The sequence below is a fragment of the Macaca thibetana genome, chromosome 2 (assembly GCF_024542745.1).
Source record: "Macaca thibetana thibetana isolate TM-01 chromosome 2, ASM2454274v1, whole genome shotgun sequence".
Taxonomy (NCBI): Eukaryota; Metazoa; Chordata; class Mammalia; order Primates; family Cercopithecidae; genus Macaca; species Macaca thibetana.
The window spans coordinates 144,664,175-144,691,918 of NC_065579.1; the positions used below are offsets into that span (position 1 = coordinate 144,664,175).

The window sequence follows — 27,744 nt, forward strand, 5'->3', positions numbered from 1 at the left end:
ATCCTCCCACCGCAGCTTTCCAAATAGCTGGAACTACAGACGCGTAACACCGCACCCAGCTAATTTTTGTATTTTTTGTAGAGACAAGGTCTTGCCATGTTGCCTAGGCTGGTCTCGAACTCCTGGGCTCAACTGATCTACCCACATCAGCCTCCCAAAGTGCTGGGATTACAGGCATGAGCCACCACACCCAGCCTTGCTAAACCTATTCTTAAGGTGACCCTAGAGGGCTCTGCTGTCTTCTGGAGGCTGAAACCTCCACTTTAGCATAACTACAATGACAGTAACATCAGTGTCCTATGAGGAAAGAACAAGGAAGGTGCTCAGTAATGCAGCACTCCCGCCTCCAGAGCTTGGTAAGCAGGGCCTGAGGGAGCCAGCAGAGCCAGGTGACCAGCTATAGACACCATCCCCCTAGCAGGCCCCGATGTGGCCACCAGGTGGTGTCTCCTCCTTTCCTCCAAGGCCTACAAACCTCCCTGCTAATGCACACCAGTGGCTGGGCCACAGGCTGGCAGTCAGCAGGTACTGGTCAGCAGGTACGTGCCTGGGTGAGGCTGGCCTGTCAGCCACTGGGGCTCTTCCATCTCTGGCCCATGGCTAGGCTCCCCAGCAGGCAAGGGTCATCAATTATACTTACAAAAGTGAGCGGTGCACAAAGGGTTGCCTTTGGATTTCTGAAAAATACCCAAGGAACTGAATGGAGGGGTGTCCACACTGCCAGCCACAGACAGTGCTAGCCAGACTCAACCACAGCAACCCTGATGTTCTCCAGAGTAGGGCTCAGAGGAAGATTCAAAGCCAGTGGAGACCAGTAAAGCGTCACAGGACCAAAACAGGTGTCAACAGGCTGTGGCCTTAACCTCCCAGGCTCAAAGCCTTTCTACTACACAGGCCTTCCTCTTGACTAGGACCAGATACACACCAAGCTGCTGTTAGGAAGCGTTTTATTGACCAGTGGAGCAGGGATATTCATTTAGCGCTCAGCTTCAGACCCTCCTCTCCCATGTCCTTTTACACAGGTGTGTAAAGTCCTTTTATTTATTTATTTATTTTTTTTGAGACGGAGTCTCGCTATGTCGCCCAGGGTGGAGTGCAGTGGCCGGATCTCAGCTCACTGCAAGCTCCGCCTCCCGGGTTTTTACGCCATTCTCCTGCCTCAGCCTCCCGAGTAGCCGGGACTACAGGCGCCCACCACCTCGCCCGGCTAGTTTTTTGTATTTTTTAGTAGAGATGGGGTTTCACCGTGTTAGCCAGGATGGTCTCGAACTCCTGACCTCGTGATCCGCCCGTCTCGGCCTCCCAAAGTGCTGGGATTACAGGCTTGAGCCACCGCGCCCGGCCGTAAAGTCCTTTTAATGCAAAAGGATTTCCAGAGTCTCCAGGGACAGAACCAGGGGCTTCCCTGGGCCAGAGTAATCCCATTCCAATATTCCCACTGGTCAGACACCATCACCCCAGCCCACAGTGACCATGGGCCTTAGTCCTGGGCACTGGCTTTCAGAATGGCTTTGTACTTCCCCCTCATCTCCTTGGGTAATGGCACCACGCTGGGGCAGGGCACCTGCCCTTCCACTTCACAGATGCACTCCCGCAGGCAGTACTTTCGAGGGCCGAAGTTGGCTGGGTGAGAGAGCTCCTTTTTCTTCTCCTCCTCTTCCCTGAGGGTTTCCCTGCCAAAGTGCACAGATGGCAACCAAGCATTGGCGACTGAGTGGCAGGCACAGGGCAGTTTCTCAGCTGAGACAGCCCCACCATCCACCAGGGACACCTGGATCTCCTGCCTTCTAACCTGATCCTCACTGCCAAAGCCTATCCCTCTCTCCCTGCTGGCCCCTGAGGACAGGACTGCAGGAAGGCCTGCTGTTGTCCCCTCAGACCACAGGAGCAAGCCTACGCAGTGTGGTCAGCCTATCTGCTGCCACAGGTGGGGCCCACAGCGCTGACAATCAATCATAGGATAAAGGAGCCTGAAAAGACCTCTGTGTGGTTTCTCAAAGACAGACTTCGTCGGCTTCCCTCCCTTTCTGTCTCCTCTCATTCATGGAAAGAAAGACCTGTCACCAGGAGCTCTGGGGCTAGATATCTACTAGCTCCAAGCTGAGATTCCCAGGAGAGAAGGGTTAGCTGCACAGGGCCACAAGTCAGCTGCATTTCAGCTTCCCGTCCCCTGCAAAAGGGAGAGAGGTACTTCTCAACACTGTACAGCCAAGGGAGATAAAGCTTACAGAGGTTTCGTGATTTGGTGAACAGCAACATCAGAAAGAACTGATTCTACAGCCCCAGCTCTTGTAGTGTCTGGGGTTCACTGTCAGAGAATCTTACCTCTCAACACCCTTCCCACACACCCCTTTCTTCCTCAAATTCTCTGGGCTGAGAAGTTTGCTCCTTCCAGGTCAAACCAAACAACTCACTCATTCTTCCCCAAGATTTTTCTGATGTGCTCCATGATCTCCTTATTGCTCTTGGTCTCCACATCCACCAGGACCTGCTCCCCAGAATCTGGAAACGGAAAGCACAGGGCAGAAGAGAAACAGAACTCACAGCACACTCAGCCTCAGAAAGTTGTAATTTGGGACTTGATTTTAGTGGCAGAAACAGTTTAATAATAAAATAGATATATTTGTTTACATAATACATAATACTACCCTTCCTTTTTCCATTTTTCTTTAGACCCGAGCAAGCATAAGCTTTAGATATGTAAAAAAGCATGCTATTTTAATAGAAAGACATTCCATGTTTATGGATAGAAAGACCCAATATTCTTAAGACGGCAATTCTCCCCAAACTGATGTACATAGATTCAATCAATCCCTATCAAAATCCCAAGAGGTGTTTTTGTAGAAACTTAGAAGGTAAGCCTAAAATTCATATGGAAATGCAAAGGACCCAAAAGAGCCAAAACAATTCTGAAAAACGAGAAAATGGGAGAACGTTTACTTTCCAATTTCAAATTTACAACAAATTGAAATTACTATAATCGAGACAGCGTGGTACTAATATAAGAATATGGCTGGGCGCTGTGGTTCAAGCCTATAATTCCAGCACTTTGGAAGGCTGGGGCGGGCGGATCATGAGGTCAGGAGTTCAAGACCAGCCTGACCAACGTAGTGAAACCCTGTCTCTACTAAAAATACAAAAAAAATAGCGGGAGGCAGGAGAATTGCTTGAACCCAGGAGGTGGAGGTTGCACTGGGCGGAGATCACACCACTGCACTCCAGCCTGGGTGACAGTGCGAGACTCTGTCTCGAAAAAAAAAAAAGAATAGACATACGCTGTAATGGAACAAAACTGAGTCCAGAAATAAACCCTTATTTATAAGGTCAAATGATTTTCAGCAAAGATACCAAGATAATTCAATGAAGAAAGATAATCTCTTCAACAAATGGCACTGGGACAACTGGCTATCTATATGCTAATAAGTGAATTTAGACTTTTACCCACAACATTAAAATTTTAAAAAGTAAAACTCCAGGAGGCTGAGGCAGGAGAATCGCTTGAACCCTGAAGGCAGAGGTTGCAGTGAGCTGAGATCGTGCCACTGCACTCCAGCCTGGGCAACAGAGCCAGACTCCACCTCAGAAAAAAAAATTAAAACTCAAAATGGATTCGGGACCTAAATGTAAGTGCTCAAACGTTTATAAAACTTCTAGAAGAGAACACAGGAGAAAATTGTCATGACCTTACCTAGGCAAATATATTTTGGAGATGACATTAAAAAATATAATCCATAAAAGAAAAAAAAACTCTATAAATTGAAAAATCAAAATTAAAAACTTTTACAGTTCAGAAGACACCATAACCCACAGTCTGGGAGAAAATATGTGTATATCTGATAAAGGACTTATATCCAGAATATATAAAAAAAAAATCTTACAACTCAGACAATCCAACTAATAAAATGGGCGAAATATCTTAATGTATTAGTTCATTCTCTCACATTGCTATAAAGAAATGCCTGAGATTGAGCAGTTTATAGAGAAAAGAGGCTTCATTGGTTCATGGTTCTGCAGGATGTACAGGAAGCACAGCAGCTTCTGCTTCTGGGGAGGCCTCAGGAAGCTTCCAATCATGGCAGAAGGCAAAGGGGGAGCAAGAGTCTCACATGGTGGGAGCAGGAGCAAGAGAGAGAAGGGGGAGGTGCCACACACTTTTAAACAGCCAGATCTCAAGAGAACTCACTATCACAACCACAGTACTAAAGGGGATGGTGCTAAACCATTCATGAGACACCACCCCCATGGTGACCGGACCAGGCCCATCACACCCCACCTCAATATTGGGAATTATAACTGAACATGAGATTTGGGTGGGGACACAGATCCAAACCACATCGCTGAATAAACATGTAACTAAAAATTTTTAAAGGGCTAACAATAAGCACACGAAATGATGAGATCTCAGTTAGTCACTAGGAAAATGCAAATTAAAACCACAACAAGATATGCAAATGGCTAAAATTGTAAAAGCACAGACAATACCAAGTGCTACTGAGGATGCAGAGTAACTGGAACTCTCATACGTTGTGAGTAGAAATGCAAAATATTACTGCCACTTTAGCCAGTGAGTTAAGACAAAACAAAAAAGATTGGAAAAGAAGTATAACTGTCTTTATTTGCAGATGACATTATTACAGTGCATGTAGAAAATCCTAAGGAATCTAGAAAATAAAAACTACTGGAAAAAAGTGAATTTAGGATAGAACACACCTGCACTCAACCTCGGCAACAGTAAGACTCCGTCTTTAAAAAAAATTTTTTTTAATGATAAACTGAATTCATCAAAATTAAAATTTCTGCTCTTCAAAAGACACCACTAAGAAAATGAAAAGCAGGCCACAAACAGAGAAAACAGTCATGAGACATTATCTCCGACAAAGGAAATGCACCCTAGAACACATAACTTGATAAGAAAGTGGCCCCCCTTTTTTTTTTTTTTTTTTTTTTTTTTGAGATGGAGTCTCGCTCTGTCACCCAGGCTGGAGTGCAGTGGCTGGATCTCAGCTCACTGCAAGCTCCGCCTCCCGGGTTTACGCCATTCTCCTGCCTCAGCCTCCCGAGTAGCTGGGACTACAGGCGCCCGCCACCTCGCCTGGCTAGTTTTTTTGTATTTTTTAGTAGAGACGGGCTTTCACCGGGTTAGCCAGGATGGTCTCGATCTCCTGACCTCGTGATCCGCCCACCTCGGCCTCCCAAAGTGCTGGGATTACAGGCTTGAGCCACCGCGCCCGGCCCCGTTTTTTTTTTTTTAATGGAAAAAAGATTCAAACAGACTCTTTACAAAATAAATATCTGAATGGTCAATAAGCGCAGGAAAAGAAACTTGGGGGAAATGCAAATTAAAACTCCAATGAGATATACACCCAACGGAATGGCTAAACTTGAAAAGACAATTTGATGGGCAGAATAATGGTCCCCAGAGATGTCCACATCCTAACCCCCAGAACCTTACACAGCAAAAGGGACTCTGCAGATGTGATTCAAGTTAAGGGCCTTGAGTTGGGGAGAGGATCCTGGATCATCCAACGGGCCCAGGTTAACCCCATGTGTCCTTACAACTGCAGCACCTGACCTGTGGTCAGAGGGAGGTGGAAGGATGGAGGGACGGCTGCATATGCAAGGTTGCTGGCTTTGAAGATGGTAGAATGAGGCCACAAGCCAAAGAATGTGGACAGGCACTGGAGTCTAAGAAACGCAAGGACGTGGGTTCACCTCAAGCCTCCAGAAAGGAAGGCTCTGCTGACACTGATTCCAGCCCATGCTGGACTTCTAACCCACAGATCTGCAAGATCATACATTTGTGTGAAGCCACCAAGTTGGTGGTTAATTGTTACAGTAGCCCTGGGACATTAATACAACAATACTAGCGTGAGCGAGGATGTGCAGCTGCTGGAACTCCACCCTGTGACCGGAGTGCAACACGGCACAATTGCTTTGGAAAGGCAGTGCCTGAGAACCTTCAATACACAGCTGCTCTGTGACCCGGCAGTTGCACTCAGGTATACCCCCAGGAGGCCTGAATGCCTCTGTCCAGAGACCTGCGCAGCCTACATGCACCTTTACTGTAGCTTTCTTCTTGGCAGCCAGGGGGCCGCCGCTCAAACCTCCCTTCAAGCAAGGACCTCCCAGGAGGAGCCGCTGAGCTGAGAGCCCTGTGGAGTACTGCTGGGATCTGCGCAGCACTTGGGCAGCCCGTACTCTCCCTGGCCAGGGCCTAGGGTCTGGCCTTCAGTACCCAACACAAGGCTAGAATGTCCCACTGCGCTGGCCAACACTCCCACAGCTGCGTCCTCATCTGTGGTTCTGGCGACCTTCCCTGCCTGGCCTCCTCACTCTCCCGGTTTCTTTCAAGGTCTTCTCTCTCATAAATGTCATACTTCTAACTCTCTCGGCATCTTACAAAAACCTAAAGAGTCATCAACAGGCGAGTGGACACGCTGTGGTACGTTCACAGAATGGAATACCACCCAGCCAGAAACAGGAAAAACCACGAAACATGTAACCTGGGTGAATCTCAAAACATGAGTAAAAGACACCAGGCACAAGGGAACACATACTGTGAGATTCTAGTTACATGACATTCTAAAACGAAATGCATCTATAGTGACAGAAGGGATAACGGGTTGCCTCTGGTGGAAGGGAAATTAACTAGAAAGTGGCACTAAGGAACTTCCTGCAGTCCTGGGGCATTCTGCATCTTGGGGCATGTACATAAGTGTACAGGTATATAACAACGGCCAGTACCCATCCAGGTGCACGTGCTACTTGGGTGTGCCACTACCAGCACACTGAGGTAAATTACACCTCAATAAAGTTGGTTTTAAAAACATAAGCAAAGCTCACATGCACAAACTGCCACAGGGCCACCCTTCTAACCTTGCCTGTTTGTCCTGTTTCTCACAGCACTAATCTTTTTTTTTTTTTTTTTTTAAGACAAGGTCTCACTCTGTTGCCCAGGCTGGCATGCAGTGGTGCAATCTTGGCTCACTGCAACCTCTGCCTCCCAGGCTCAAGCAATCCTCCTGCCTCAGCCCCCCAGGTAGCTGGGACCACAGGCATATGCCACCACACCAGCTAAGTATTTTTTTGTAGAGATGGGGTTTCACCATGTGGCCCATATTGATCTTGAACTCCTGAGCTCGAGATCCACCTGCTTCAGCCTCCCAAAGTGCTGGGATTGCAGGGGTGAGCCACTGCACCGCCAGGTCCACAGCACTAATTTTTTTTTTTTTGAGACGGAGTCTCGCTCTACCGCCCAGGCTGGAGTGCAGTGGGGCACGATCTCAGCTCACTGTAAGCTCCACCTCCCAGGTTCAAGCCATTCTCCTGCCTCAGCCTCCCGAGCAGCTGGGACTACAGGCACCTGCCACCACACCTGGCTAATTTTTTTTTTTTAGTAGAGACAGGGTTTCACCGTGTTGGCCAGGATGGTCTCGATCTCCTGACCTCGTGATCCACCCTCCTCGGCCTCCCAAAGTGATGGGATTACAGGTGTGAGCCACCACGCCTGGCCCTAATCTTTTGTTAAAATTACTTGTTCATTCTCTGTCTCCCTCTGCTGGATATAATCCCAGCCTCCGGACCAGCACCTGGTCCTAGGGAACATGTGTTACATATTTGTTGAATGAATGAAAAAACATGGTCATTTTGTTTCCTGAAGCATTTCCCAACCTACACTTCATTTGATTCTCATAGCCATGTATGGCAGACATTTTGCCTTCAGCTGACAGATTTTAAAATGGGTCTATTACTTGCTCAGGATCAAAGTGTCTGAGAGCTGGGCCAGAACAGCTGCCCTCCTGGTTTTCCAGCATGGAGCCAAACTTAATGGAATAAACATCACTTAGTGCCTGATCCGAACATGAACAGCATCGTGTAAGTGCACACAGTCCTGAGAGGACACACACAGCACTAAGACAGAGGGCTTCTGGGGGCATATGGGAGGTCACTCTCGGATGCAGGGAAGGCTTCCTAGAAGTGGTGCCCATACTGAGCCCTGAAGGAATTTTTTTTTTTTCAGTTAAATAAGCAAACGCAGGTAGAAAGGGGATTTCAGGCCAGAAACAAGCTTGGGCAAAGGCATCACAGTCTGGTGTGACAAGGAACTTTGGAACAATTACCCCCATGGTGTGAGGCAGAGGATAAGAGATGAGGCTGGAGAGGGAAAGGAGTCCAGACCTCAGTGGCTGCTGAGTGCCTAGGTATGGGGAAGCCAAAGGTGCCACGAGGCACAGACACAGCATGACAGCGCGCGCTGCAGCTCGTCCTGACACTCCCGCAGGAAGGATGCAGTCTCTCCAGGAATGTCTGGACGGCCCCTGGACCATGGCGAGGGCCCCACTCACCTAAGTAGAATCGCAGGAAGGGTGACGGCGTCATGTTCTTAAACATCATGATCTGCACCCAAGGGTTTTTGTATTGAATCTGAGGTATGTTGAAAAACACAAATTTCCTGCAAAAGGGAAGAAATGAAACCTATGAAACAGTTTTTAGCCTAAAATTTTATGCATGGGTATTTTTCTAGGGAGAAAGTCCAGTGTTTTCATCAGATTCTCAGAGGACCCAAAAAGGCTGTGAAAAACAACTCACAGGGATCCTCTTAGAAGATTCCCTGAATGGCATGGGGACCCCCGGGCAGGCATTTGAGGGGAAAGAAATCTGTATCCCAACCTGCACCACAAGCTAACTTAACACCAATGCCAAAGCACCACTGAAAATGAAACCAGGAAAGGTACTACGTCGTGATTTGTGTGGTGAAGACAAGGTATAAACATGAGTGGCAGTTCATGGAGCTGTAGTATACTTACAGGTGTGCACCGTATCTAGGTTATACCACAATTTTTAAATAATGAGACCAATGTATTTACACATGGGGGAACAGTTTTACAATTCAGGAGTGGAGGAACACCTTTAAACTTAGAAGATTTAAACACAGATTTATACTCCAAAGAAAACAAAAGGCCTTGCTTGCGAAAAAAAAAAAAAGCATAATCATAGTATTCTATTTGGCTCAATTGTGTATAGCATTTACAAAGTAATATTAATCTGAATGCTGAATATCATCCTATACAAAATTTGGAATAATGATACTGGGAGGAGTGGGTGGAAGAGTATGGAGGTTTTGGGGGTGAGAAGTAGCAATGGTGGTGAGAGACGTTCCATAGTGACAAGTCCACAGATAAGGCCTAAAGCAAAAAATCAACAAGTAGCTCTCAGCCAGGTGCAGTGGCTCACACCTGTAATCCCAGCACTTTGGGAAGCCCAGGCAGGAAGACTGCTTGAGCTCAGGAGTTTGATACCAGCCTGGGCAACATAGGGAGACCCTGTCTCTATAAAAAAAATAATAAAAAATTAGCTGGGCATAGTGGTACATGCCGGTGGTCCCAACTACTTGGGAGGCTGATGAAGGAGGATCGCTTAAGCCTAGAAGTTTGAGGTTGCAGTGAGCCAGTGAGCTGTGATTGCACCACATTCCAGCCTAGGCGACAGAGCAAGGTCCTATCTCAAACAAACAAACAAACAAAAAAGTGGCTCTCTGAGGATGTTATTAACTATATGGGTATAAGACTCAAATTAAATAGTCAAGCCTTGAAAACTGCTGCCTCTAGTGGAGGAATGGAGGCCTTGGAGACCCCCACAGCACACAGGCCTGGGAGCTCAAAGGCTGAATTTACCTTCCGGGGCGTAGGAAGCCTCTGATCAGTTCCCACCCCACTGCAGAGTATCCCAGCGTCACAGAACTTTTTACAAATAAACCAGGACACAGCCAGGTGAGACAGTCCCATACTTTAAACTACTAGGACAGAAATGCAACAGAGATCTTAAAATGGTTCTTGCTGAAACACAGGAGGAAAGTAAATAATGGCAGGAACCTTAAGTTGGGCACCTGCTGTATATGCCAGACACTTTGCTAGGCACCTGACTCTCCAACCCCAGAAGGTGGGATTTTACAATTAGTAAGGAAACTGAGGTCAGAAGTTAAGTAAACTGACCCAGTCTAACTGGGCTGTTAGTGTGGCCTTCCATCACACTGTTCTGTCACCATCAAATTCACCCTGAGGCTTGGGGCCACTTCTTAAGGGTAGAACACCTGGCAGGGGTGAGTAGGGACTTGGCCCTCAGATACTAAATAAGGCACCTGCCCACTCCCCCCAGCAGGTACCCAAAGACTGGCCATACCGGTCGCAGGCACCTGGGATGGAGGTAGGTCCCAGTGGGGCAGCTGAAATGCTGAGGGCACATGAACAAACAAGGGCTGGGGATTGGGGGAGGAGTGCGGCTAGCCAGAGCAAGGCAGACAGACTCCAACCCATGGGCACAAGATCACAGAGGGCACAGGTGGCACAGGCCAGTCCCTACCACCAGGAACAAAGAAACAGCAAATGGTTCTTTATATCCCATTTACCTAGAGAATATTAAAATATTTGAGAATGTAAGAGGCTCACAGGCTTATTTTGATTGGCTGACCATTTAAAAGCCAGAGATTTACATAAAAATCTGGATTTCAGCTTCTTGACAAATCAGAAATTCTCCACGGAGCCCACAGTGCCAAACAGTGAAGGGCCCTCCGGATAGGGCAAGTGCTCTCCAGCTCGCTGCGGGCCGCATCGAGACCCCCACCCCTTCCCATTATCTGCCTGGCAGTTGCCCTGGGACGGAGGTGTGCACAGTCGTGCAGTAGGTTATGAAGGAGTGTCTGGGTGCCCATTCACCCTAAGACCAAGACCAAGTCTTCCAGGAAGCCATCAAGCCAGCTGATTCCAGGCAAGCAGGTCCAAGTTCTCAGATTCACCTGCGCAGAGCAAATGGCTAGGAAGTGGCTTCCGGCTCTCCTGAAGGGCCATGCAGTGAAGGTCCGTCACCAAGGGGACCATGCCCCACAGGGAGTGCTCCACGCCTCATTTTGATCCAACATACAGCCAGTCCCAAAGTTTCTGCGGGCTAAGGCCGTCTCCTCCATCACTGCTGAACTCCCAGCACACAGCACACAGCCTAGCACTCAGAGGGTACTCAATAAATGTAGACTTCATACCTGCAGAGCCTAAGGCACGCGGCCTCAGGGTCAATCCAAACCTTTCACTTGCCAACTGCCATTCAATGAGTCCCTGCTCTGTTCCAAGCTGAAAGACATCCTAGGCGTCCCCTATAGTTCCCTCTAGTCGGGGTAGGGCCTGCTGCTGCACAGCTGACATAATTAATTACTTCCAAACCTTGAGTCCCGAAGGAAGCGCTTTCACTTACTCCTGGCCACACAGCCCGGCTCACCGCTCACTGGCTGCCATGGTGTCTCGGGGAGCCGCAAGTTATTTAACCTCTCTGTGCACTTCCCCAGCCTTAGAGTGGCGGTAAGCTGGGGTTTCTGTAGGCATCAGAAGAGAGAAAGCGCGAGAAGCATTCACAACTGTGCGAGACATGATCAGTGTTCGCAGCTGTTATTTCTCTCATTTTATTCTCAGATTCGTCCTGGGGCAGGGGTGTCATTCCCGTCACCCCGAAAGGATCTGCGGCTGCCCCTCCCCAGCGCTTGCCTTGCTGGCCACAGGGGCCAAGGGAACCGGTGGCCTCCCTCGGGTCAGCCTCGCCCACCGCGCCGGAGGAAGGAGATCTAGGAGGGGGGTTCTTGTCCTCCGCCCCGCAAACCTCGTCACGACTGCAGCCGGCCTGGCGGGGGCCCCGCCGTCCGCCTCAGTCTCGACCTCTGTAAAATGGGGGTAACAGCGCCGACCTGGGGGGCCCGCCCCGGGGCTGAGCGGGCGCCCAGCGCGACTAGGGACCTCACGTTACCAGCAGGCTGGCACGAGTAGCAGGTTACGGCTGCCGGGGCTGCGACTGACCTGGCGCCCTCGCCCAGCTCCCCGTGCGTGTTGTAATTCACTGTCATGACCTTCACGGACTCCTTGAACACCACGTTTCCCTGGCTCAGATATTGCAGGGTGCGGCGGATGGGGAAGCGGCCTTTCATGGGCATGGCGGCGACGGTGGCGGGGCCGACCCCACTGCGCGCGCCGAACAGCGAAGAGAAGGACTAGCTAGCACCCGGCGCGGATCTCACGCCGCTTCTCCCCAGAGCCAGGTTCCACCTCCCGCGCAGACGCACAGGAGACGCTTCCCGGAGGGCAGTGCACGCCGCGGAGCACCCTGGGACTCGTAGGCGGCCTTCGACCTGGCGCGGCGAGAGCCGGCGTGTGCATCTTCGCTTTAGGACTCCTTCCGCTTGGAAGATTTAGGTTTTCGCGTCCTGTAAGTTAGTAATTTCCCCATCCACTAACGGGAAAATATTTTTACATAGGCTAAATGTCAGACATTGCAATAAGAAATAATCAGGAAAACTGAGTTTGGATATCAAATCAGCTGATAACATTCTATTGAACCTAAAGTCCATTTTTCTCCCTGAACATCTCCAGCTTTAACATGAAGAGTTCAAACTGCACTTTCTGACATTGACTTAAACTTCTTAGCAAAAGAAAAAAAATGGTTTGGGATCAATTGCTTCCTAAGTTCAGCCACTTAACAACTCAGGACCTCAATTTTCTTACAAACAAACAATGGGTGACATGCATTTCTAGGGCCAGGCGCGGTGGCTCCTGCCTGTAAACCCAGCCTTTGGGGAGGCCGAGGCGGGAAGAGTGCTTGAGGTCAGGAATTCGAGACTAGCCTGCCCAATACGGCGAAACCCCATGTCTACCGAAAATACAAAAAAAAGCCGGGTGTAGTGGCAGCGCCTGTGGTCCCAGCTACTCAGAAGGCTGAGGTGGGAGGATCGCTTGAACCCGGGAAGCGGGGATTGCAGTGAACCAAGATCGCGCCACTGCACTCTAGCCTGGGTGACAGAGCAAGACTCCGTCTCAAAAAAAAAAAAAAAAAAAAAAAAAAGGTGCATTTCTGAAGTACTCTTGATCTGAAAGTTATTTCTCCTTCTCTTTTGAAGAGTAATTTTGCCAGATTTAGAATTCTAGGTTAGTGTTTTTCCTTTCCCTCCCTCCCTTCCTTCCTGGCTGGAGTGCAATGGTGCTATCTTGGCTCACTGCAACCTCCACCTCCTAGGTTCAAGCGATTCTCCTGCCTCAGCCTCCTGAGTAGCTGGAATTACAGGCATGCGCCACTACACCCAGCTAATTTTATATTTTCAGTAGAGACGGGGTTTCTCCATGTTGGTCAGGCTGGTCTCGAACTCCTGTCCTCAGATGATTCGCCCGTCTCAGCTTCCCAAAGTGCTGGGATTACTGGCGTGAGCCACCGTGCCCAATCCTGGTGTTTTTCTTTCAACAATTTAAATACTTCACTCCACTCTTTTTTTGCTTGCATGGTTTCAAACAAGTAATTAGCTGTAATTATGTTTATTGGTATGATGGCTTTTTCCTTTAGCTTCTTCTTTCACAATTTTCTCTTGGTGTTTGGTTTACCGGGTTAGAATAAGGTAATGCAGAGCTGTAGATGTTTTGTATTTGTCCTGCTTGGAGTTCTCTGAGCTTCCTGGATCTGTGATTTCGTGTCTCATTAATTTTGTAAAGTTCTTAGCCATTTATTGCTTCAGGTATTTTTTCTTCACTCTTTTCTCTTTCTAGTATTCAACTTAAATGCATTTTATGTCTTCTGAAATTGCCTCATAGTTCTTGAATGTTCTGGCAGGGGGATGAGGGTTCTCTTTGCAGTTTACTGGAGAAGTTTCTGTTGACCTATCTTCAAATTCATTGAATCTTTGGCTGTGGACAGCCTACTGATAAGCCCATTAAGGCATTTTTCATTTAAGGTTTTAACTTCTAGCACTTCCTTTTGATTCTTAGGGTGTTTGTTTGTTTGTTTGTTTGTTTTGAGACAAAGTCTCACTCTGTTGCCCAGGCTGGAGTGCAATGGCGCAATCTCTGCTCACTGCAACCTCTACCTCCTGGGCTCAAGCAATTCTCCTACCTCTGCCTCTTAGCTGGGACTCTAGGTGCGTACCACCATGCCTGGCTTTTTTTTTTTTTTTTTTTTTTTTTTTTTTTTTTGAGACAAAGTCTCGCTGTCACCCAGGCTGGAGTGCAATGGCTCCATCTTGGCTCACTGCAACCTCTGCCTCCCGGGCTCAAGTGATTCTCCTGCCTCAGCCTCCTGAGTAACTGAGATTACAGCTGCCCACCAACACACCCAGCTAATTTTTGTATTTCTAGTAGAGACGGGGTTTTACCATGTTGGCCAGGCTGGTCTTGAACTCCTGACCTCAGGTGATCCACCCGCCTTGGCCTCTCCCAAAGTGCTGTGATTACAGGCATGAGCCACTGTGCCCAGTCTAATTTTTGTATTTTTAGTAGAGACAGGGTTTCACCATGTTAGCCTGGCTGGTCTCAAACTCCTGACCTCAAGTGATCTGCCTGCCTCAGTCTCCCAAAGTGCTGGGATTATAGGTGTGAACCACTGCATCCGGCATGATTCTTAGTTTTCTTATCTCTGTTTACATTACCCATCTGTTCTTGTATGTTGTTTACTTTTACCATTAGACCCCTTAACAGACCACATTTTAAATTTCTTGTCTGATAATTCCAACATGTGAGTGTGGTTCTGATGTTTGCTTTGTTTCATCTGATTATTGGGTTTATTTTTTTTCCTTGCCTTTTAGCATGCTTATAATTTTTTTTGTTCAAAGTAGAATATCCACTCTATTGGGCCATAAGAACTGGGGTAAATAAGCCTCTAGAATGAGAACTTATGTTAATCTGACTCAGAGTTGAGAGCTGTGTTTAATGTTTGCCATAGCTGTAGGTGTTAGAAGCTTCCAGTTCCTCTAGTGTCTTTGTGTTTATCTCCTCTTGCCTTTGGGCTTCCCTGGATATTCCTCCTGAGAGAGTCCATGTCTTGCAGCTCTTCCAGCTGTAACTCACTGTTACTATCCTGGAGTCCTGTTGATATGGTGGAAAAACATGGGGGAGGTGAAGCATTCTATAATCTTATGATTAAATCTCAGCATTTTAATGGGCTTGTGTCCTTGGGCTGTGACCTATACAAGGTTTTTTTTTTTTTTTTTTTTTTTTTTTTTGAGGCAGTGTCTTGTTCTATCACCCAGGCTGAAGTGCAGTACAGTGGTGCAATCACAGCTCACTGCAGCCTCTACTTCCCAGGCTCAAGCAATTCTCCCACCTCAGTCCCGAGTAGCTTGGACTATGGCACGTGCCACAATGCCTGGTTAATTTTTGTATTTTTTGTAAAGATGAAGTTTCGCTATATTGCCCAGACTGGTCTTCAACTCCTGGGCTCAAGCAATCTGCCCACCTCGGCCTCCCAAAGTGCTGGAATTACAGGTGTCAGCCACCGCACTGGCTCACAAGTGTTTCTTAATTCCCCTTTGTACCCCCTTACCTGACCCAGGAAGGCTAGAGGGTGCTGGAATGGGAGAAATGCCCTCCTCCAGATGGGATAAGGCTCTGTGAAAAAGTGCTTTCCTCTGGGGAATAAGCTTTGTTATGGAGAAGGCTCTGGTTACAAAGATGATTCTCCCTTTCCCGCCAGAGCCACCAGAGGGTCTTTCTCAGTTCTTCACCAAGAGAACCAAGTCGAGTAAAACCCAGGAAGGCGTTGGAGGTGAGGGAGTTGCTCACTCCCATGCTAGTCCACACTCAACCTCCAGCAGTTCCTCAAAATTACCATTTAAGTTTTCCTACTAGCTATGGCTCCCATGGCTTCTGCTCCAATCAGATCTTGCTGACTCTCTGGACTCACCTCCCTCCAGATTTTGGGATGGCAGTTTGACTTGCACACTCAGCTCTCTAATGGGACCAAGAAAGGCCATTGATTTGGTTTGCCCAGCTTTTTCTTGTGGTAAGGATAGGATAACTTTCAAACTCTATGTATCTGAGCCAAAACCAGAAGTGCTTTCTGAAGTATTTTTACAACTACACTAGGGTTCCTGAAGAGTTACACACAAGTTTTTCATCTTAAAAGTCCACTGGAGGCAGTTACTAGGGATGAAACACCCCATTCCACATTAGAAACATGGGTGTCCACATACAACACAATCTAGGGCCGCTTGGGTTTTGCAGTCAGACAGACCTAGGCTAGAAACCCAGCAGTGCAACCCTAAGCACGCTTAACTTCACCACTCACTTATTTCCGCATCTGTAAATGGGTTGTTGGGAAGACTGGGGTAAGCCATGCATAATACTTAGCACTCAGTCTAGCCTATAGTGAGCACTACATATTATACTCTCCTGGTTTAAGAATCTACATAGGCCCTAAGGAGATCTGTTTCACAAACTCAGGTAAAGTCACTATCAGAAACCAGCTCAGCAGCACCCAACTTCATTCCCCATTGCCCTTTTCTGCCCTCTTTGAGCTTGACACAATGGTTGAGCACCCACCACCACCAAACCACCACCTGACCCAGCTACTTGTTACTGAGGGCAAAGCCAGCCAGGCAGATCTGGATTTAAACCCTCATTCCACCACTGACTGGCTGTGTGGCCTAAGCCAGGCTAATCTCTCTTAACTTTTCTGCATCTAGGGTCAGAAGAACAGCTGAGTAACTAACTACCTCACAGGCATGCTGGTAGAGCCGATGGAGGGAAATGTGGTCATGCAGGGGTGGTGACTGGCACAGATGGCAGTCACAAGGTTCCTCAATCTCTGAGCCTCAGTTTCTTCCAGTGTGAAACAGGGATGATAGGATCATTAAGGGATCTGTACTATACTGTGTAAAACTGTTCATTTAACCAGTTTTAAATGAAGGAATAACTGGGAGTAAGGGCAGAACTGGAACCCTTATCTATCCCCTGTTCAGAGCCCAGTAACCTGCATTTTTTCCAGAGGCCTTAACCAGACAAACAACACAGGTGCTGGAACTATTCTGATACTCAGATGGTTGTCATCAAGAAAAGAGAAGAGATGTCATCTGATGATTCTCACTTGTAACACACGTGCACACAGACACACACACCCCCAACCTCTATCTCAGATTTTATTTTTTTTAAAAAAGGCTCCAATACAAGGCCCCAGAATAGTGCATGCAAATCAACGACCCTCAAAGTGACAGTCATTGTCAGATAACAAGCACAATCTGCTACAGTCTGTGACCTGGTAAAGAGACCACCTTTTCATTTTGAGTCCCATCACCAACTATGACAATGTCCAACCTACTGCACAGCTCACAATGACTCAGAGATACATTTTAGTATCTGAACAGCAAAGACATATTGAGCTGCAAGTACAATGAGTAAGTATCCTTAGTGTATTAGACAGGGGGAAATACAAACAAGGCATAAAAGGGAAAAGCCAACTTCATCTGATGCCTGAATCCCTAAGTCTCTTCCATCTTTTCTCATGATCTGTGTTTAGGGAGATCTGCTATGCCGTATCAAGACCTTGCTCATTTGGTGATGAGATGGGGCTATTTGCCTTGGAAGACTAAAGGAAGGGTGAATATTCACATGAGGTAAGAACTTGAAGTTGTGGTTATAATACATAGGCCAAGTTTTCCCTGCTGTCAACCCATCTCTGTAACTCCAACTTTGTGCCTGCATGAATTCTGCGACATGGTGCAGCTGATGGGTAGAGAATTCTAACTCCTGTGATGTATATATTTACAGGAGAAGATAATCATGGAAGAATTAAATGGAAGAATTCATAGAAGAATACAGCCATGGATAAACTTAATCAAAATAATATGATTTTAGTTTGGTTTAGTATATTCAATGAGTCAGTTTTGTTTGTTTTTCGTGAGACGGAGTCTTGCTCTTCTCACCCAGGCTGGAGTGCAGTGGTGCAATCTTGGCTCACTGCAACCTCTGCCTCCTAGGTTCAAGCGATTCTCGTGCCTCAGCCTCCCTGAGTAGCTGGGATTACAGGCGTCTGCCACCACGCCCAGCTAATTTTTGTATTTTTAGTAGAGACGAGGTTTCACCATGTTGGCCATGCTGGTCTCAAATTCCTGACCTCAGGTGATCCACCCGCCTCAGCTTCCCAAAGTGCTGGGATTACAGGCATGAGCCACTGCACCCAGCAGGGCCTTTAAAAATAGGTTTAAAAAATGTTTCTTGTGTGTTTCTCAATGCTTTTAGTTACTTACAGATTGTTACCTGAGGTGATTTGAGGGAAGGGGTATGTTTAGTGAATTAGTGTTAATCAAAATCACTAGCTAATTAAAAGAGAAATGTTCTCACAAGAAAAATAATTATGATGGAAAGCAGCAATTAGCTTCTGAAACTACCTGCTTTTCAGTTCATCCTCTTTTCAGAGAAATGAGAGCCTAAGCAGGGAGGAGCCTACTGGCCATCTGGGAAACCCTCTGGAGTATCAGAGAAATGTCATGGGCCTCAGGGAAGAAAAGAGGCCTGTACCAGGCAACATCTTAGATGCCTGGTTGCCAACTTCTCAAAACAACCCATAACCACCAGCAGGGCTGGTAACTGGCTGACATTCGTTAACCCACTCGTATGGCTGTTTGTGAACAGATCCCAAATGCAAAGGGTCCCCACTCCCCGTCTCCATACCCTATACAAGACCTTTTCATTCAACCAAAAGGATAAGAAATGTGATACAGAAATGTGAACATCAACACAAATACAGATTATTTTTTCATCAAGAGAGTTCAAACATTCCCATTATCAAGAGGGATCTTCACCAGAATGTAACAAAATTAATTTCAGCTCTCACACCAGTAACCAGTGAAAGTATGGCCTAAAGCTAGTTACAGGGCATAAAGTGACCAGTGGTCAGTTATTGTTCATTAGTTAAGATGAGTAACTGCAGAAACTCTACCCGGAGCTGAGCACATGTGGCTATCATGATGTCAGATGTCAGTTAAGGGTTATGTTCCTGTAAACCAAAGCACCAGAGCTAAATTAACAATTTCCCTTTCTGGTCTTAATTGACTAATAGTTAAGTACTGTGGGTGCTACCAGCATGATCCTGGGTTGTGCTTCTTCCAACATTTCAGTTTCTTAATACTAACATTGGTAATAAAACATCTCATGAGGGCGGGCACAGTGGCTCACGCCTGTATTCCCAGCACTTTGGGAGGCCAAGGTGGCAGATCACTTGAGGCCAGGAGTTCAAAACCAGCCTGGTCAAAACGGTGAAACCCCATCTCTACTAAAAATAGAGAGATTAGCCAGGCATGGTGGTCCACACCTGTAATCCCAGCTATTCAGGTGGCTGAGACACAAGAATCACTTGAACTGGGGAGGTGGAGGTTGCAGTGAGCTGAGATCATGCTACTGCACTCCAGCCTGGGCAACAAAGTGAGACTCTTGTCTCAAAAAAAAAAAAAAAAAAAAAAATCTCATCAGTGCCCCAGGTCAGAACACAGTGAACCAAAAGGGAAGACGGCTGATCCAATAGCCTTGGAAATTAATTTAGCTTCTGACTCTGGGAAGCTTCCCTTCTTCTGGTGATGTTTTGCAAAAGCTTCCAGATCACCGATTCCTAAATTAGAGACCAGGCCTTTTAAACAGACCCAGATCAGAGTAACTTTGCCAAAGCTCTGGAGGGAGATTTCTCCAGTGACAGACAATTGTTCCATCAGAACAAGGGTGGGGAAACTCTTCTCACAAGTAATACTAGTATCAACCAAAAAGTTAACCACTCTTATTTTCTAAAAAGCTCAGGACCAGATTCACATTGATACCCTGCACTGGCAGCTTAACTTCCTGAAAGAGACAAAAAACAACTTAAACTGAGAAAATAGATCCCATCACCCCACCTTAAAAAGAGGTGCTGGGCTCTCCTGGATCTAAACTCTCCCCTTCATAGCAGCACTTCCCCCTGCTATTGTACAGACAGGAAGCGCAGAGCAGGGGAGAGGCGGCCCCAGGTGAAATGGAACTCAAAGCCTACTAGGGATGGACTTCTGTCAGAGCAGAATATAGCTCAGTGGAATCTATCTTCTCTGTCTTGGCTAAAGAAGGGCTCTATAAAGGCTGCCCTATAATACTGCAAAAGGAACCAAGACTAGGCAGTAGCAAATAGACCCAAGAGGTACACAGCAGCCATTTCTGCCCTGGGCCCAACAGAGCTGCATTTAGTTATATCTCGATAGTAAAAATGTAAAGTCCCTTCAAAAGGGGTAAACCTCCAATTACAAAAGATAGTAATAATAAACAGGAAAAACAGCAAATAAATGCTGATTCTCCCTGTTCTAGTTTCTATTCTATTATTCAACTGTAGTGGAAACACCTCAAAGTGCACAACACAAAACAGCAGATTCCTGCCCCTCACCTGTGTGCATCTGACTTCTCACCCTGCCACCTTCCCCATCCACCCTGCCTGCCCTCTGTCCTGCTCCACTGGCTCCTGCCAGACCCCTGGGCCCAAAGGTGCCCTCTCCACTGCCAGTCAGTCAGTGCCCCCCTTCTGCTTGGCCAGGGTGTGCTTCAGCTCCCGCAGGTTCTCTGTCAGTACCTCTACCTCATCTAGGCGGCCACACTGCTTGGCATCAAAGATGTATGCCTTGATGTTATCGATCTGCTGCAGGAGGAGCTCTTCCTCTATGGGCTCCTCAGCCTCCGGCCCACTGTCACTGTCCATCTCAAAGGGGTTGGTACAGGTGGGTTCCTCAAAGGGGTTGCCAGGAACCAGAGGGCTTGAGGGCCTCTGCTGGGGATGTTCATCTTCCTCGTTGAAGGGGTTAGGAGCTGGGCTGTCTGGCTGAATGAATGGATTCCCTGCCACTGCCTCCTCCTCCTCGTCCTCTTCCTCGAAAGGATTGTACTCTTTCAGCATGCGGGCTGAAGGGTCGAAGGAAACCCCGGCAGCAGGAGGACTAGTAGTGCCCTCTTCCATGGGGCTGGAGAGGTCTTCCTCATCAAAGGGGTTTAAGGAGGGCCCCTCATGTTGCTGTGGCATGCTGCTCTGGGTTAAGAGCTCCTGGCCAAGGGCTGGGGGCCCAGACCACACTCTGGTGGGCTGTTGAGTTGAGCTAGGTGACGGGGTCTTGGGAGCTGTGCTGCTTGGAACTGGGGAAGAGCCTAGATCCAAAGCATAAGCAAGGTGGGTGCGAGGCTCTCTGCTGGGCTCCAGCTGAAAAGGGCCGATTTCTCGGAAGTCCAGGGACCGAGTCCGTGTGTGCAGGGATGCCACCCGAAACTGCTCCCTTTCTCGTTCCAACTCCCGTTCACGCAGCATCTGCAGCTGTTCCCGCTGCAGGTCCTCCTCCTCAGCCTGCCTCCGGGACAGCTCGATGGCCTTCTCTGTCTGCTGCTGGTCATACTCGTCCTGTAGCTGCCGCAGGTTCTCCTGCAGGGTGCGCACTTCATCCGTGCGGCCCGCGGCCTTGGCCTGCCTGATGAATGATGTGATGTTGTGGATCTGCTGGAGGAGCGGGTCTGAGTCCTCACTCTGCCCCTGACCTCCTGACAGCGGGAGCCAGCCCTCAGCCTTTCTCAAGAGGGCAGAGCCCCTGCGGAGAGATGCCACCTCCCCGTTGGCTGCTCGAGAAGCCAGGCCACTCTGCCTTTCCTCAAGCCTTCGCTGAGACTCCAGGGCAGCCTGGGGAGAGAGCAAAGCAGAGAGAAGAAATAGTCACCATGCTGGCAGCAGCCCACACTGTCACCCACCCTCTGTTGTCCCTCTATCCCTGTGCCAGTGACACTCCAATTTCTCACCTCAGGACAAAGATATCCAACTGCTAAAATCAAGTCATGTTTTTGTGTATATGTGGGCAGAAGGGAGACCCTGATTTTCAAAAATAAAAATAAAATATAATGAATAAGTTAGGGCATCAGATTTTCTCAATCTTAGATTCACAGGCCATATACTCTTCTTAAACCTCTGAGGTCTGTTCCCCTCATCTACACTGGAATCTCACACAGCGTTAAATACACATATAATTTTCTGTTTAATATTGCATATACCAATATGTTCTACAAGGAACTTCCTAATGTCTTGGTCCTCTGCAACTTCTGCCATAGGGAGAACTGTCAATCTCTGTGATATTCTAGCCATGAGAGAATCAGCAGAAGCTCTGAAAGAAAAATAGGACCTGGGGAGAAAAACAATTATTCTAGTTCCCATAGATAAAAGTGAGGCTGAAACACAACAGAAGAAATATGCACATTTGAGAGAGAGGTTCTGATTCACTACAACCCCACACAAGCTGGGAGCTCACGGCAGCCTCTGTGCTTGAGAGCCACAGGAGGAAGCGGGCCCCATATCCCTGGCTTCACTCACTTGTCTCTCCATGGCCCTCTTCCTCTCCATTTCCTCCTTCCTTTTCTTTTTCAGTTCCTCAAACTGTTCTTTGGTTGGCAGTGACATCAAACCAAGCAACTTTTCCTGCAGGGAATGACAGACAATTTTACACTTAAACCCTTTGAGAGAAAAAATGACCCTTAAGCCCCATGATGAGAGTTTGCTTAAGCTGAGCCACTCTATTCTCCGAGAGTGACATCATTTGACAGTAGCCGGAAAGGAGCACACTCTTATATTGGGTGAGAGTCAACTCCAAATGGGCCTGCATTTTCCTCATGAAATGATCAACATCAGATATCCCAGGTATTCACCTGGCTCCAATGTTAGCTTCTCTATGAGGTCTTGTCCCTGCCCATCCTATTAGCAAACCTCAATCCCAGTCCTCTCTCCCACACTTCCTTGTTGTAAATTTCTCCACAGCACTTTTGCTATCTTATATACTAGATATTTTAGTTGTTTGTGATCTCTCCCCTTCTTTAGAACACAAGCTTAATGAGAACAGGAACATTGGTCTTTTTTGTTCACTATAGGACATCCAGCACCTGAAACACTACCTGGTATACAGGAGGCGCTCAATAAATGATTGCTGAATAGAATCACTAATCAAAGTGAGGAAGGACCTACTTCTCTGTATTACAAAGTCAGAAAACTAACCCAACAGGACTCCATCTATTAGATCTCTTTGTTGGCTGGGGGCAGTGTGGTTCACGCCTATAATCCCAGCACTTTGGAGGCCGAGGTGGGCAGACTGCTTGAGCTCAAAAGTTTGAGACCAGCCTGGGCAACATGGTAAGACCCTGTCCCTACTTAATAAAAGAAAAAAAAAGGAAAAAACACTTTGTTTTAATTAAAAAAAAAAAAAGAAAAAAAAAAGATCTCTTTGTCAGGGAGCCCCAAGGGTGGTTAACTGTGACTCTCTCAGAAGGGGCCTTCACGGGTAGAAAGACACAATTCAGACCTAACCACTTAGGTTAGTCTGCCCTTAATCGGCTGTTTCCTCCCAGCTGATGGCTCAGGAAGTCTCTTAGGAGATTATCCTAAGGAAGAAATACTAAGTACCAGTATTACTATCATGGCAACAATTAACAGCAGCAAAAAATTAGTCTATCAAATGCTCAACTAAAGGAAAACGGTTAAAGAATGGCATATACAGTCAATATGCACTATTGTAAATACTGTATATAAAAAATACAAATAGGAAAAAAGAAAACATACCAGAATAATGAGTGATTGTAATGGGGACATAGGATTAAAAGTAGTTTTAGTTTTCTCTGAAATCCAGATTTTTCTCTAAGTGTGGCATCATGCATTCATAATTTCAAAAAATAATACAATGTATAAATAGGAAGTAAACAAGTCACTGACATGGATCTGCCTCTGGGGAAGCAAAAGGGCAGGACAGGCCAAGCATGACATTTATGCCAACCCAGGATGGCTTTACCTGCACAAAAAGTGTAGCTGAGTATCTGATCATTCTCTGCAGCCGCAAATTGCTTGGATGTGGTGGAGGATCCTGGTTCAAGCCCAAGGTTAAGATCTTCTTACTGAATTGGAACAAACACATGAATATAATGAGCACTGCCAGCTTCAGAAACAAGGGTGAAAAGTATAACATCTGGAGTTGCCAGGCTTTCATGCCAGGAAGGTGTGTAAAGATGGGCAAGTGACTCCATCGAAGTTTCCTTGAAGGCAAAGCCCATTTCTTACCCTTTGGCCGTACACAGGCCTCAGCACAGGGCGCACAACACTGTCATGGAGGGACTGACTACACATGCAGAGCCAGCTTCACAGGTGAGCAACCTATGCAACTAGAAAGGACTGGCACTTCAAAGAGCCCTATGCTTAGTTTAATGCTCTGCTGTTAGTGTCTTTATTCTTAATAATTTTTGGACAGGGGACATGCATTTTCACTTTGTACCAGGCCCTGCATCTACGTAGCCCATGCTGTATGTCTGGATGGACAAAAGCGCCTCATCTCATTCTCCCTCTGAGATACTGTACTTCCCATAAATCAAAGGGCTAATTTAACCCCAATGGCCAGTCCACAGTTAAAAAGCAGTTGTGGATTTGAGCACAGACACAAAGAAAGAACCCGAGTTTCTATCTTTGCTCCACAACTTTTGCTATCTGTGACATGATTCCTCACCTTTGACACAGGATGTTAATCCCTACCTCACAGGGTAACTTCAGAATAAATGAGCTATTCTAGAGAAAACAGCCAGTGACTAGCACATGATAGGTGTCAATAACTAGCTCCTCTTTCTTTAACAATAACAAACATTAGAAATCCTTAATGAAACAAAAGTCACTGAGATGCATTAAGTGCCAGAGTTGGCCCCTTCCTTGCCCTCCTCCTCACCCACTGCCCCATCACCAGAAGTGTGAGTGAGTGCAGGTCTACTTTCGCCATTTCATTAGAACAGCATCTTCTCCATTCCACCAGCGGGCAAGATACCACTTAATGGACCTTACCTTAAAGCGTCTATCAGCTCATACACTTTCTGCACTTCCACTCGAAGGTCACTGGCATGTTCCAGACTGTAGGTTGTCTCCCCAGCACTAAGGAGAAACCACAGAGACACGTGACCTAAGTTTCATAGTGCAGACTGGCCAGCATAGTGTAGAAGGATGCTAAAGGTGTAAGGCCTCACAAAGGCAGGTAATTCTCTAAAGGTGGCATTTCAGACTTTTGGATATAATGCAGTGTCCATCTCTTGGAATGATGAATCAAGTGGAAGTGACGTTTCGATTTGCAGACACAATAGGGACAGACTCAGGTTGACGCCTCCAAGGACTAGCCCTTATGCTCATCACCAAAACAAATGCGGCTGAATTTACTCTGGCCTACTTTCTCTAAACAATTCCACTGCCTCTAACAAGATGTTAGAAGTGGTTTACTAAATCAGTTGGTTACATTAAAAGCAGAAAACTACTTGGCTTTTCTCGCTCAAAAGTACCCAAGGAGGTTCGAGACCAGCCTGGCCAACACGATGAAACCCCGTCTCTACTAAAAATACAAAAATTAGCCAGACATCATAGTGGGTGCCTGTAATCCCAGCTACTCAGGAGGCTGAGGCAGGAGAATCGCTTGAACCAGGAGGCGGAGGTTGCAGTGAGCCAAGGTCGCACACTGCATTCCAGCCTAGGTGACAGAACAAAACTTGGTCTCAAGAAAAAAAAAAAAAATATATATATATATATATATACACACACACACACACACATACACATACATGGTTTTGTTTTAAACAAGGCAAATCTACTGCTACATGCATTGCTTTAAATGTGGCAGAGAGGCAACACAGGTTTAAGACAAAGTCAGAAAACTCTGAAATTAATAACACTGGATACCATAATTAATTCTTTTCCTATAGGTTGGGAAAACACTACTGGGATCTGACTCTAGTAGTTAGCACTTCAACTTCTAGGTCACAAACACTAAGCTTCAGAAAAAGCCATGCCCTTAAACAGGGATCAGCAAATTTTTTCCATAAGGAGCCAAATCATAAATGTTTTCAGCTTTGCAGGCCACAAAGTCTCTGTTGTTGCTATTCAACTCTGTCGTGGTGGTGCAAAAGCAGCTACAACCAGTAATCAAACATGGGCATGGCTGTGTTCCAATAAAACTTTATGCAAACAGGTGGCAATAACTAGTATTAGTAAGGCTAAAAAGAAAGTGAAACCCTCATACACTGCTAGTGGGAATGCAAAATAGTGCAGTCATTCTAGAAAACGATTTAGCAACTCCTCTATGGAATGTTACTCTATGGTAATATATAGTTAGCATAAAACCCAGCAATTCCACTCCTAGGTACCTACCCGAGAGAAATGAAAACATGTCTACACAAAAACCATAAAAACTTGTACACAAATATTACAGGAGCATTATTTATAACAGCCAAAAGTGGAAAAATACCAAATGTTCAACAACTGATGGATCAACAAAATGTGACAAGTATCCACACAACACATTCATACAGATGCAATGAAGTACTGATATATGCAACAACATGGATGAATCTTAAAAACATTACACTTTGTGAAAGAAGCCAGACAAGAGAGATTTTATATTTATGATTCTATTTATATGAAATGTCAAAAACAAACAAATCCATAGAGACGGGAAATAGATTAGTGGTGTCCAGGGAGATGGGGAAAGGGCAGTGGCTGCTAATGTATGGGGTTTCCTATTAGGGTGATGAAAATGTTTAGAATGAAGACAGTGGTAATGTTCGCATAATTTTGTGAATACACTAAAAACCACCGAACTGTACACTTTAAAAGGGTAAAGTTTATAGTGTATGAACTACATCTTGATTTTAAAAAAGAAGCAGATGTTGGCCAAGGGCAGTGGCTCACGCCTGTAATCCCAGCACTTTGGGAAGCTGAGGTGGGTGGATCATGAGGTCAAGAGATCAAGACCATCCTGGCCAACATGGTGAAACCCCGTCTCTACTAAAAATATAAAAAAATTAGCAGGGCATGTTGGCGTGTGCCTGTAATCCCAGCTACACGGGAGGCTGAGGCACGGGAATTGCTTGAATCCAGGAGGTGGAGGTTGCAGTGAGCCCAGATTGCGCCACTGCACTCCAGCCTGGGCGACACAGCAAGACTCCATCCCTCCCCCTGCCAAAAAAAAAAAAAAATATATATATATATATATATATATATATATATATATTAGCTGGGCGTGGTGGTGTGTGCCTGTAGTCCCAGCTACTTGAGAGACTGAGGCAGGAGAATCACTTGAACCCGGGAGGTGGAGGTCGCAGTGAGCCAAGATCACGTCACTGCACTCCAGCCTGTCAACAGTGAGACTCTGTCTCAAAAACAAAAAAAAAAAGCAGATGTCAGGATACATTTGGCCCATGGGCTGCAGTCTGCCAGCCCCTGCTCTAATGGACATGCCTACTTTAAGCCCTGACACCTCAATGTGACACTCAAGTGGCATCTACCCAGGCATGAGCATGAGACCCACTGCCCTTCCTCTGCTCTGTCCAGATGCTGCACTCAGCAGCAGTACCTATTGTCTGAGGCCCTTCCCAAACCTGCTCAGTCAGAATAGCCAAGGTCAACTGAATGTGGCTGTCTTTTTACAAGCTCATGTGATGGTAACATGTACCCCACTAAAAGACAGACATGAAGGTGATTCTCTTCATAACAGCCAAAAGTGGAAAAAAACCAACTTCAGCTGGTCTCAGAAAAAAAGCACAGTTGAAGTTAAGATTTTCATTTTTGGCTACTGGAGAACTGACCTAAGATGCCAGAAAACAGTCACCACTGGATTAGAAAAACATAGATGAATAGCTTACTTTAATGATGCTGCCATCCTGATGTATTCTGGAGCTTTCTGGTCAACTTTCTCCATGCAAAGTCGTAATTTCTAAGAACAAAAACAAAGCGGTAAGTGGTATGCTCAAGATACAGAAAAGCCTACCCAGAAGCTAGGCTCCATCAATGGAGATATATAAATGTTCACTTTTCCAACATATTAATTGTTGTTATCAATTTCCTGATTTATAGACCTACTTTCCAAGCAGAAAATTTTGTAGGAAGGAAAGAAAGTGAGAATGGAGCTTCTGACCAGAT

General features: G+C 46.5%; 2 protein-coding genes across 3 annotated transcripts in view; both read right to left on the minus strand.

Annotated features, from left to right (window-relative positions):
• Positions 1-1,345: 1,345 nt before the first annotated feature.
• MRPS25 (mitochondrial ribosomal protein S25) lies at positions 1,346-12,082 on the minus strand. The gene is made up of 4 exons (XM_050781803.1): positions 11,835-12,082; positions 8,346-8,452; positions 2,415-2,502; positions 1,346-1,673 (listed from the first exon to the last, which is right to left on the minus strand). The coding sequence occupies exons 1-4, from the start codon at positions 11,966-11,968 to the stop codon at positions 1,481-1,483; spliced, it is 522 nt and encodes a 173-aa protein (XP_050637760.1). The 5' UTR covers positions 11,969-12,082; the 3' UTR covers positions 1,346-1,480.
• RBSN (rabenosyn, RAB effector) overlaps positions 11,930-27,744 on the minus strand; it is a 34,102-nt gene continuing 18,287 nt past the window's right edge. Inside the window, exons 10-15 of one of the 2 annotated variants that reach the window (XM_050781632.1) lie at positions 27,468-27,538; positions 24,628-24,714; positions 23,597-23,699; positions 22,135-22,239; positions 20,312-21,453; positions 11,930-12,087 (exon numbers count right to left, since the gene is read on the minus strand). In XM_050781632.1, coding sequence (XP_050637589.1) covers positions 12,030-12,087; positions 20,312-21,453; positions 22,135-22,239; positions 23,597-23,699; positions 24,628-24,714; positions 27,468-27,538 — 1,566 coding nt within the window. In that variant the 3' untranslated portion in view covers positions 11,930-12,029. Of the gene's footprint in view, positions 12,088-16,913; positions 21,454-22,134; positions 22,240-23,596; positions 23,700-24,627; positions 24,715-27,467; positions 27,539-27,744 lie in introns of those variants that run through there. The other variant, XM_050781633.1, reaches the window with a different exon arrangement.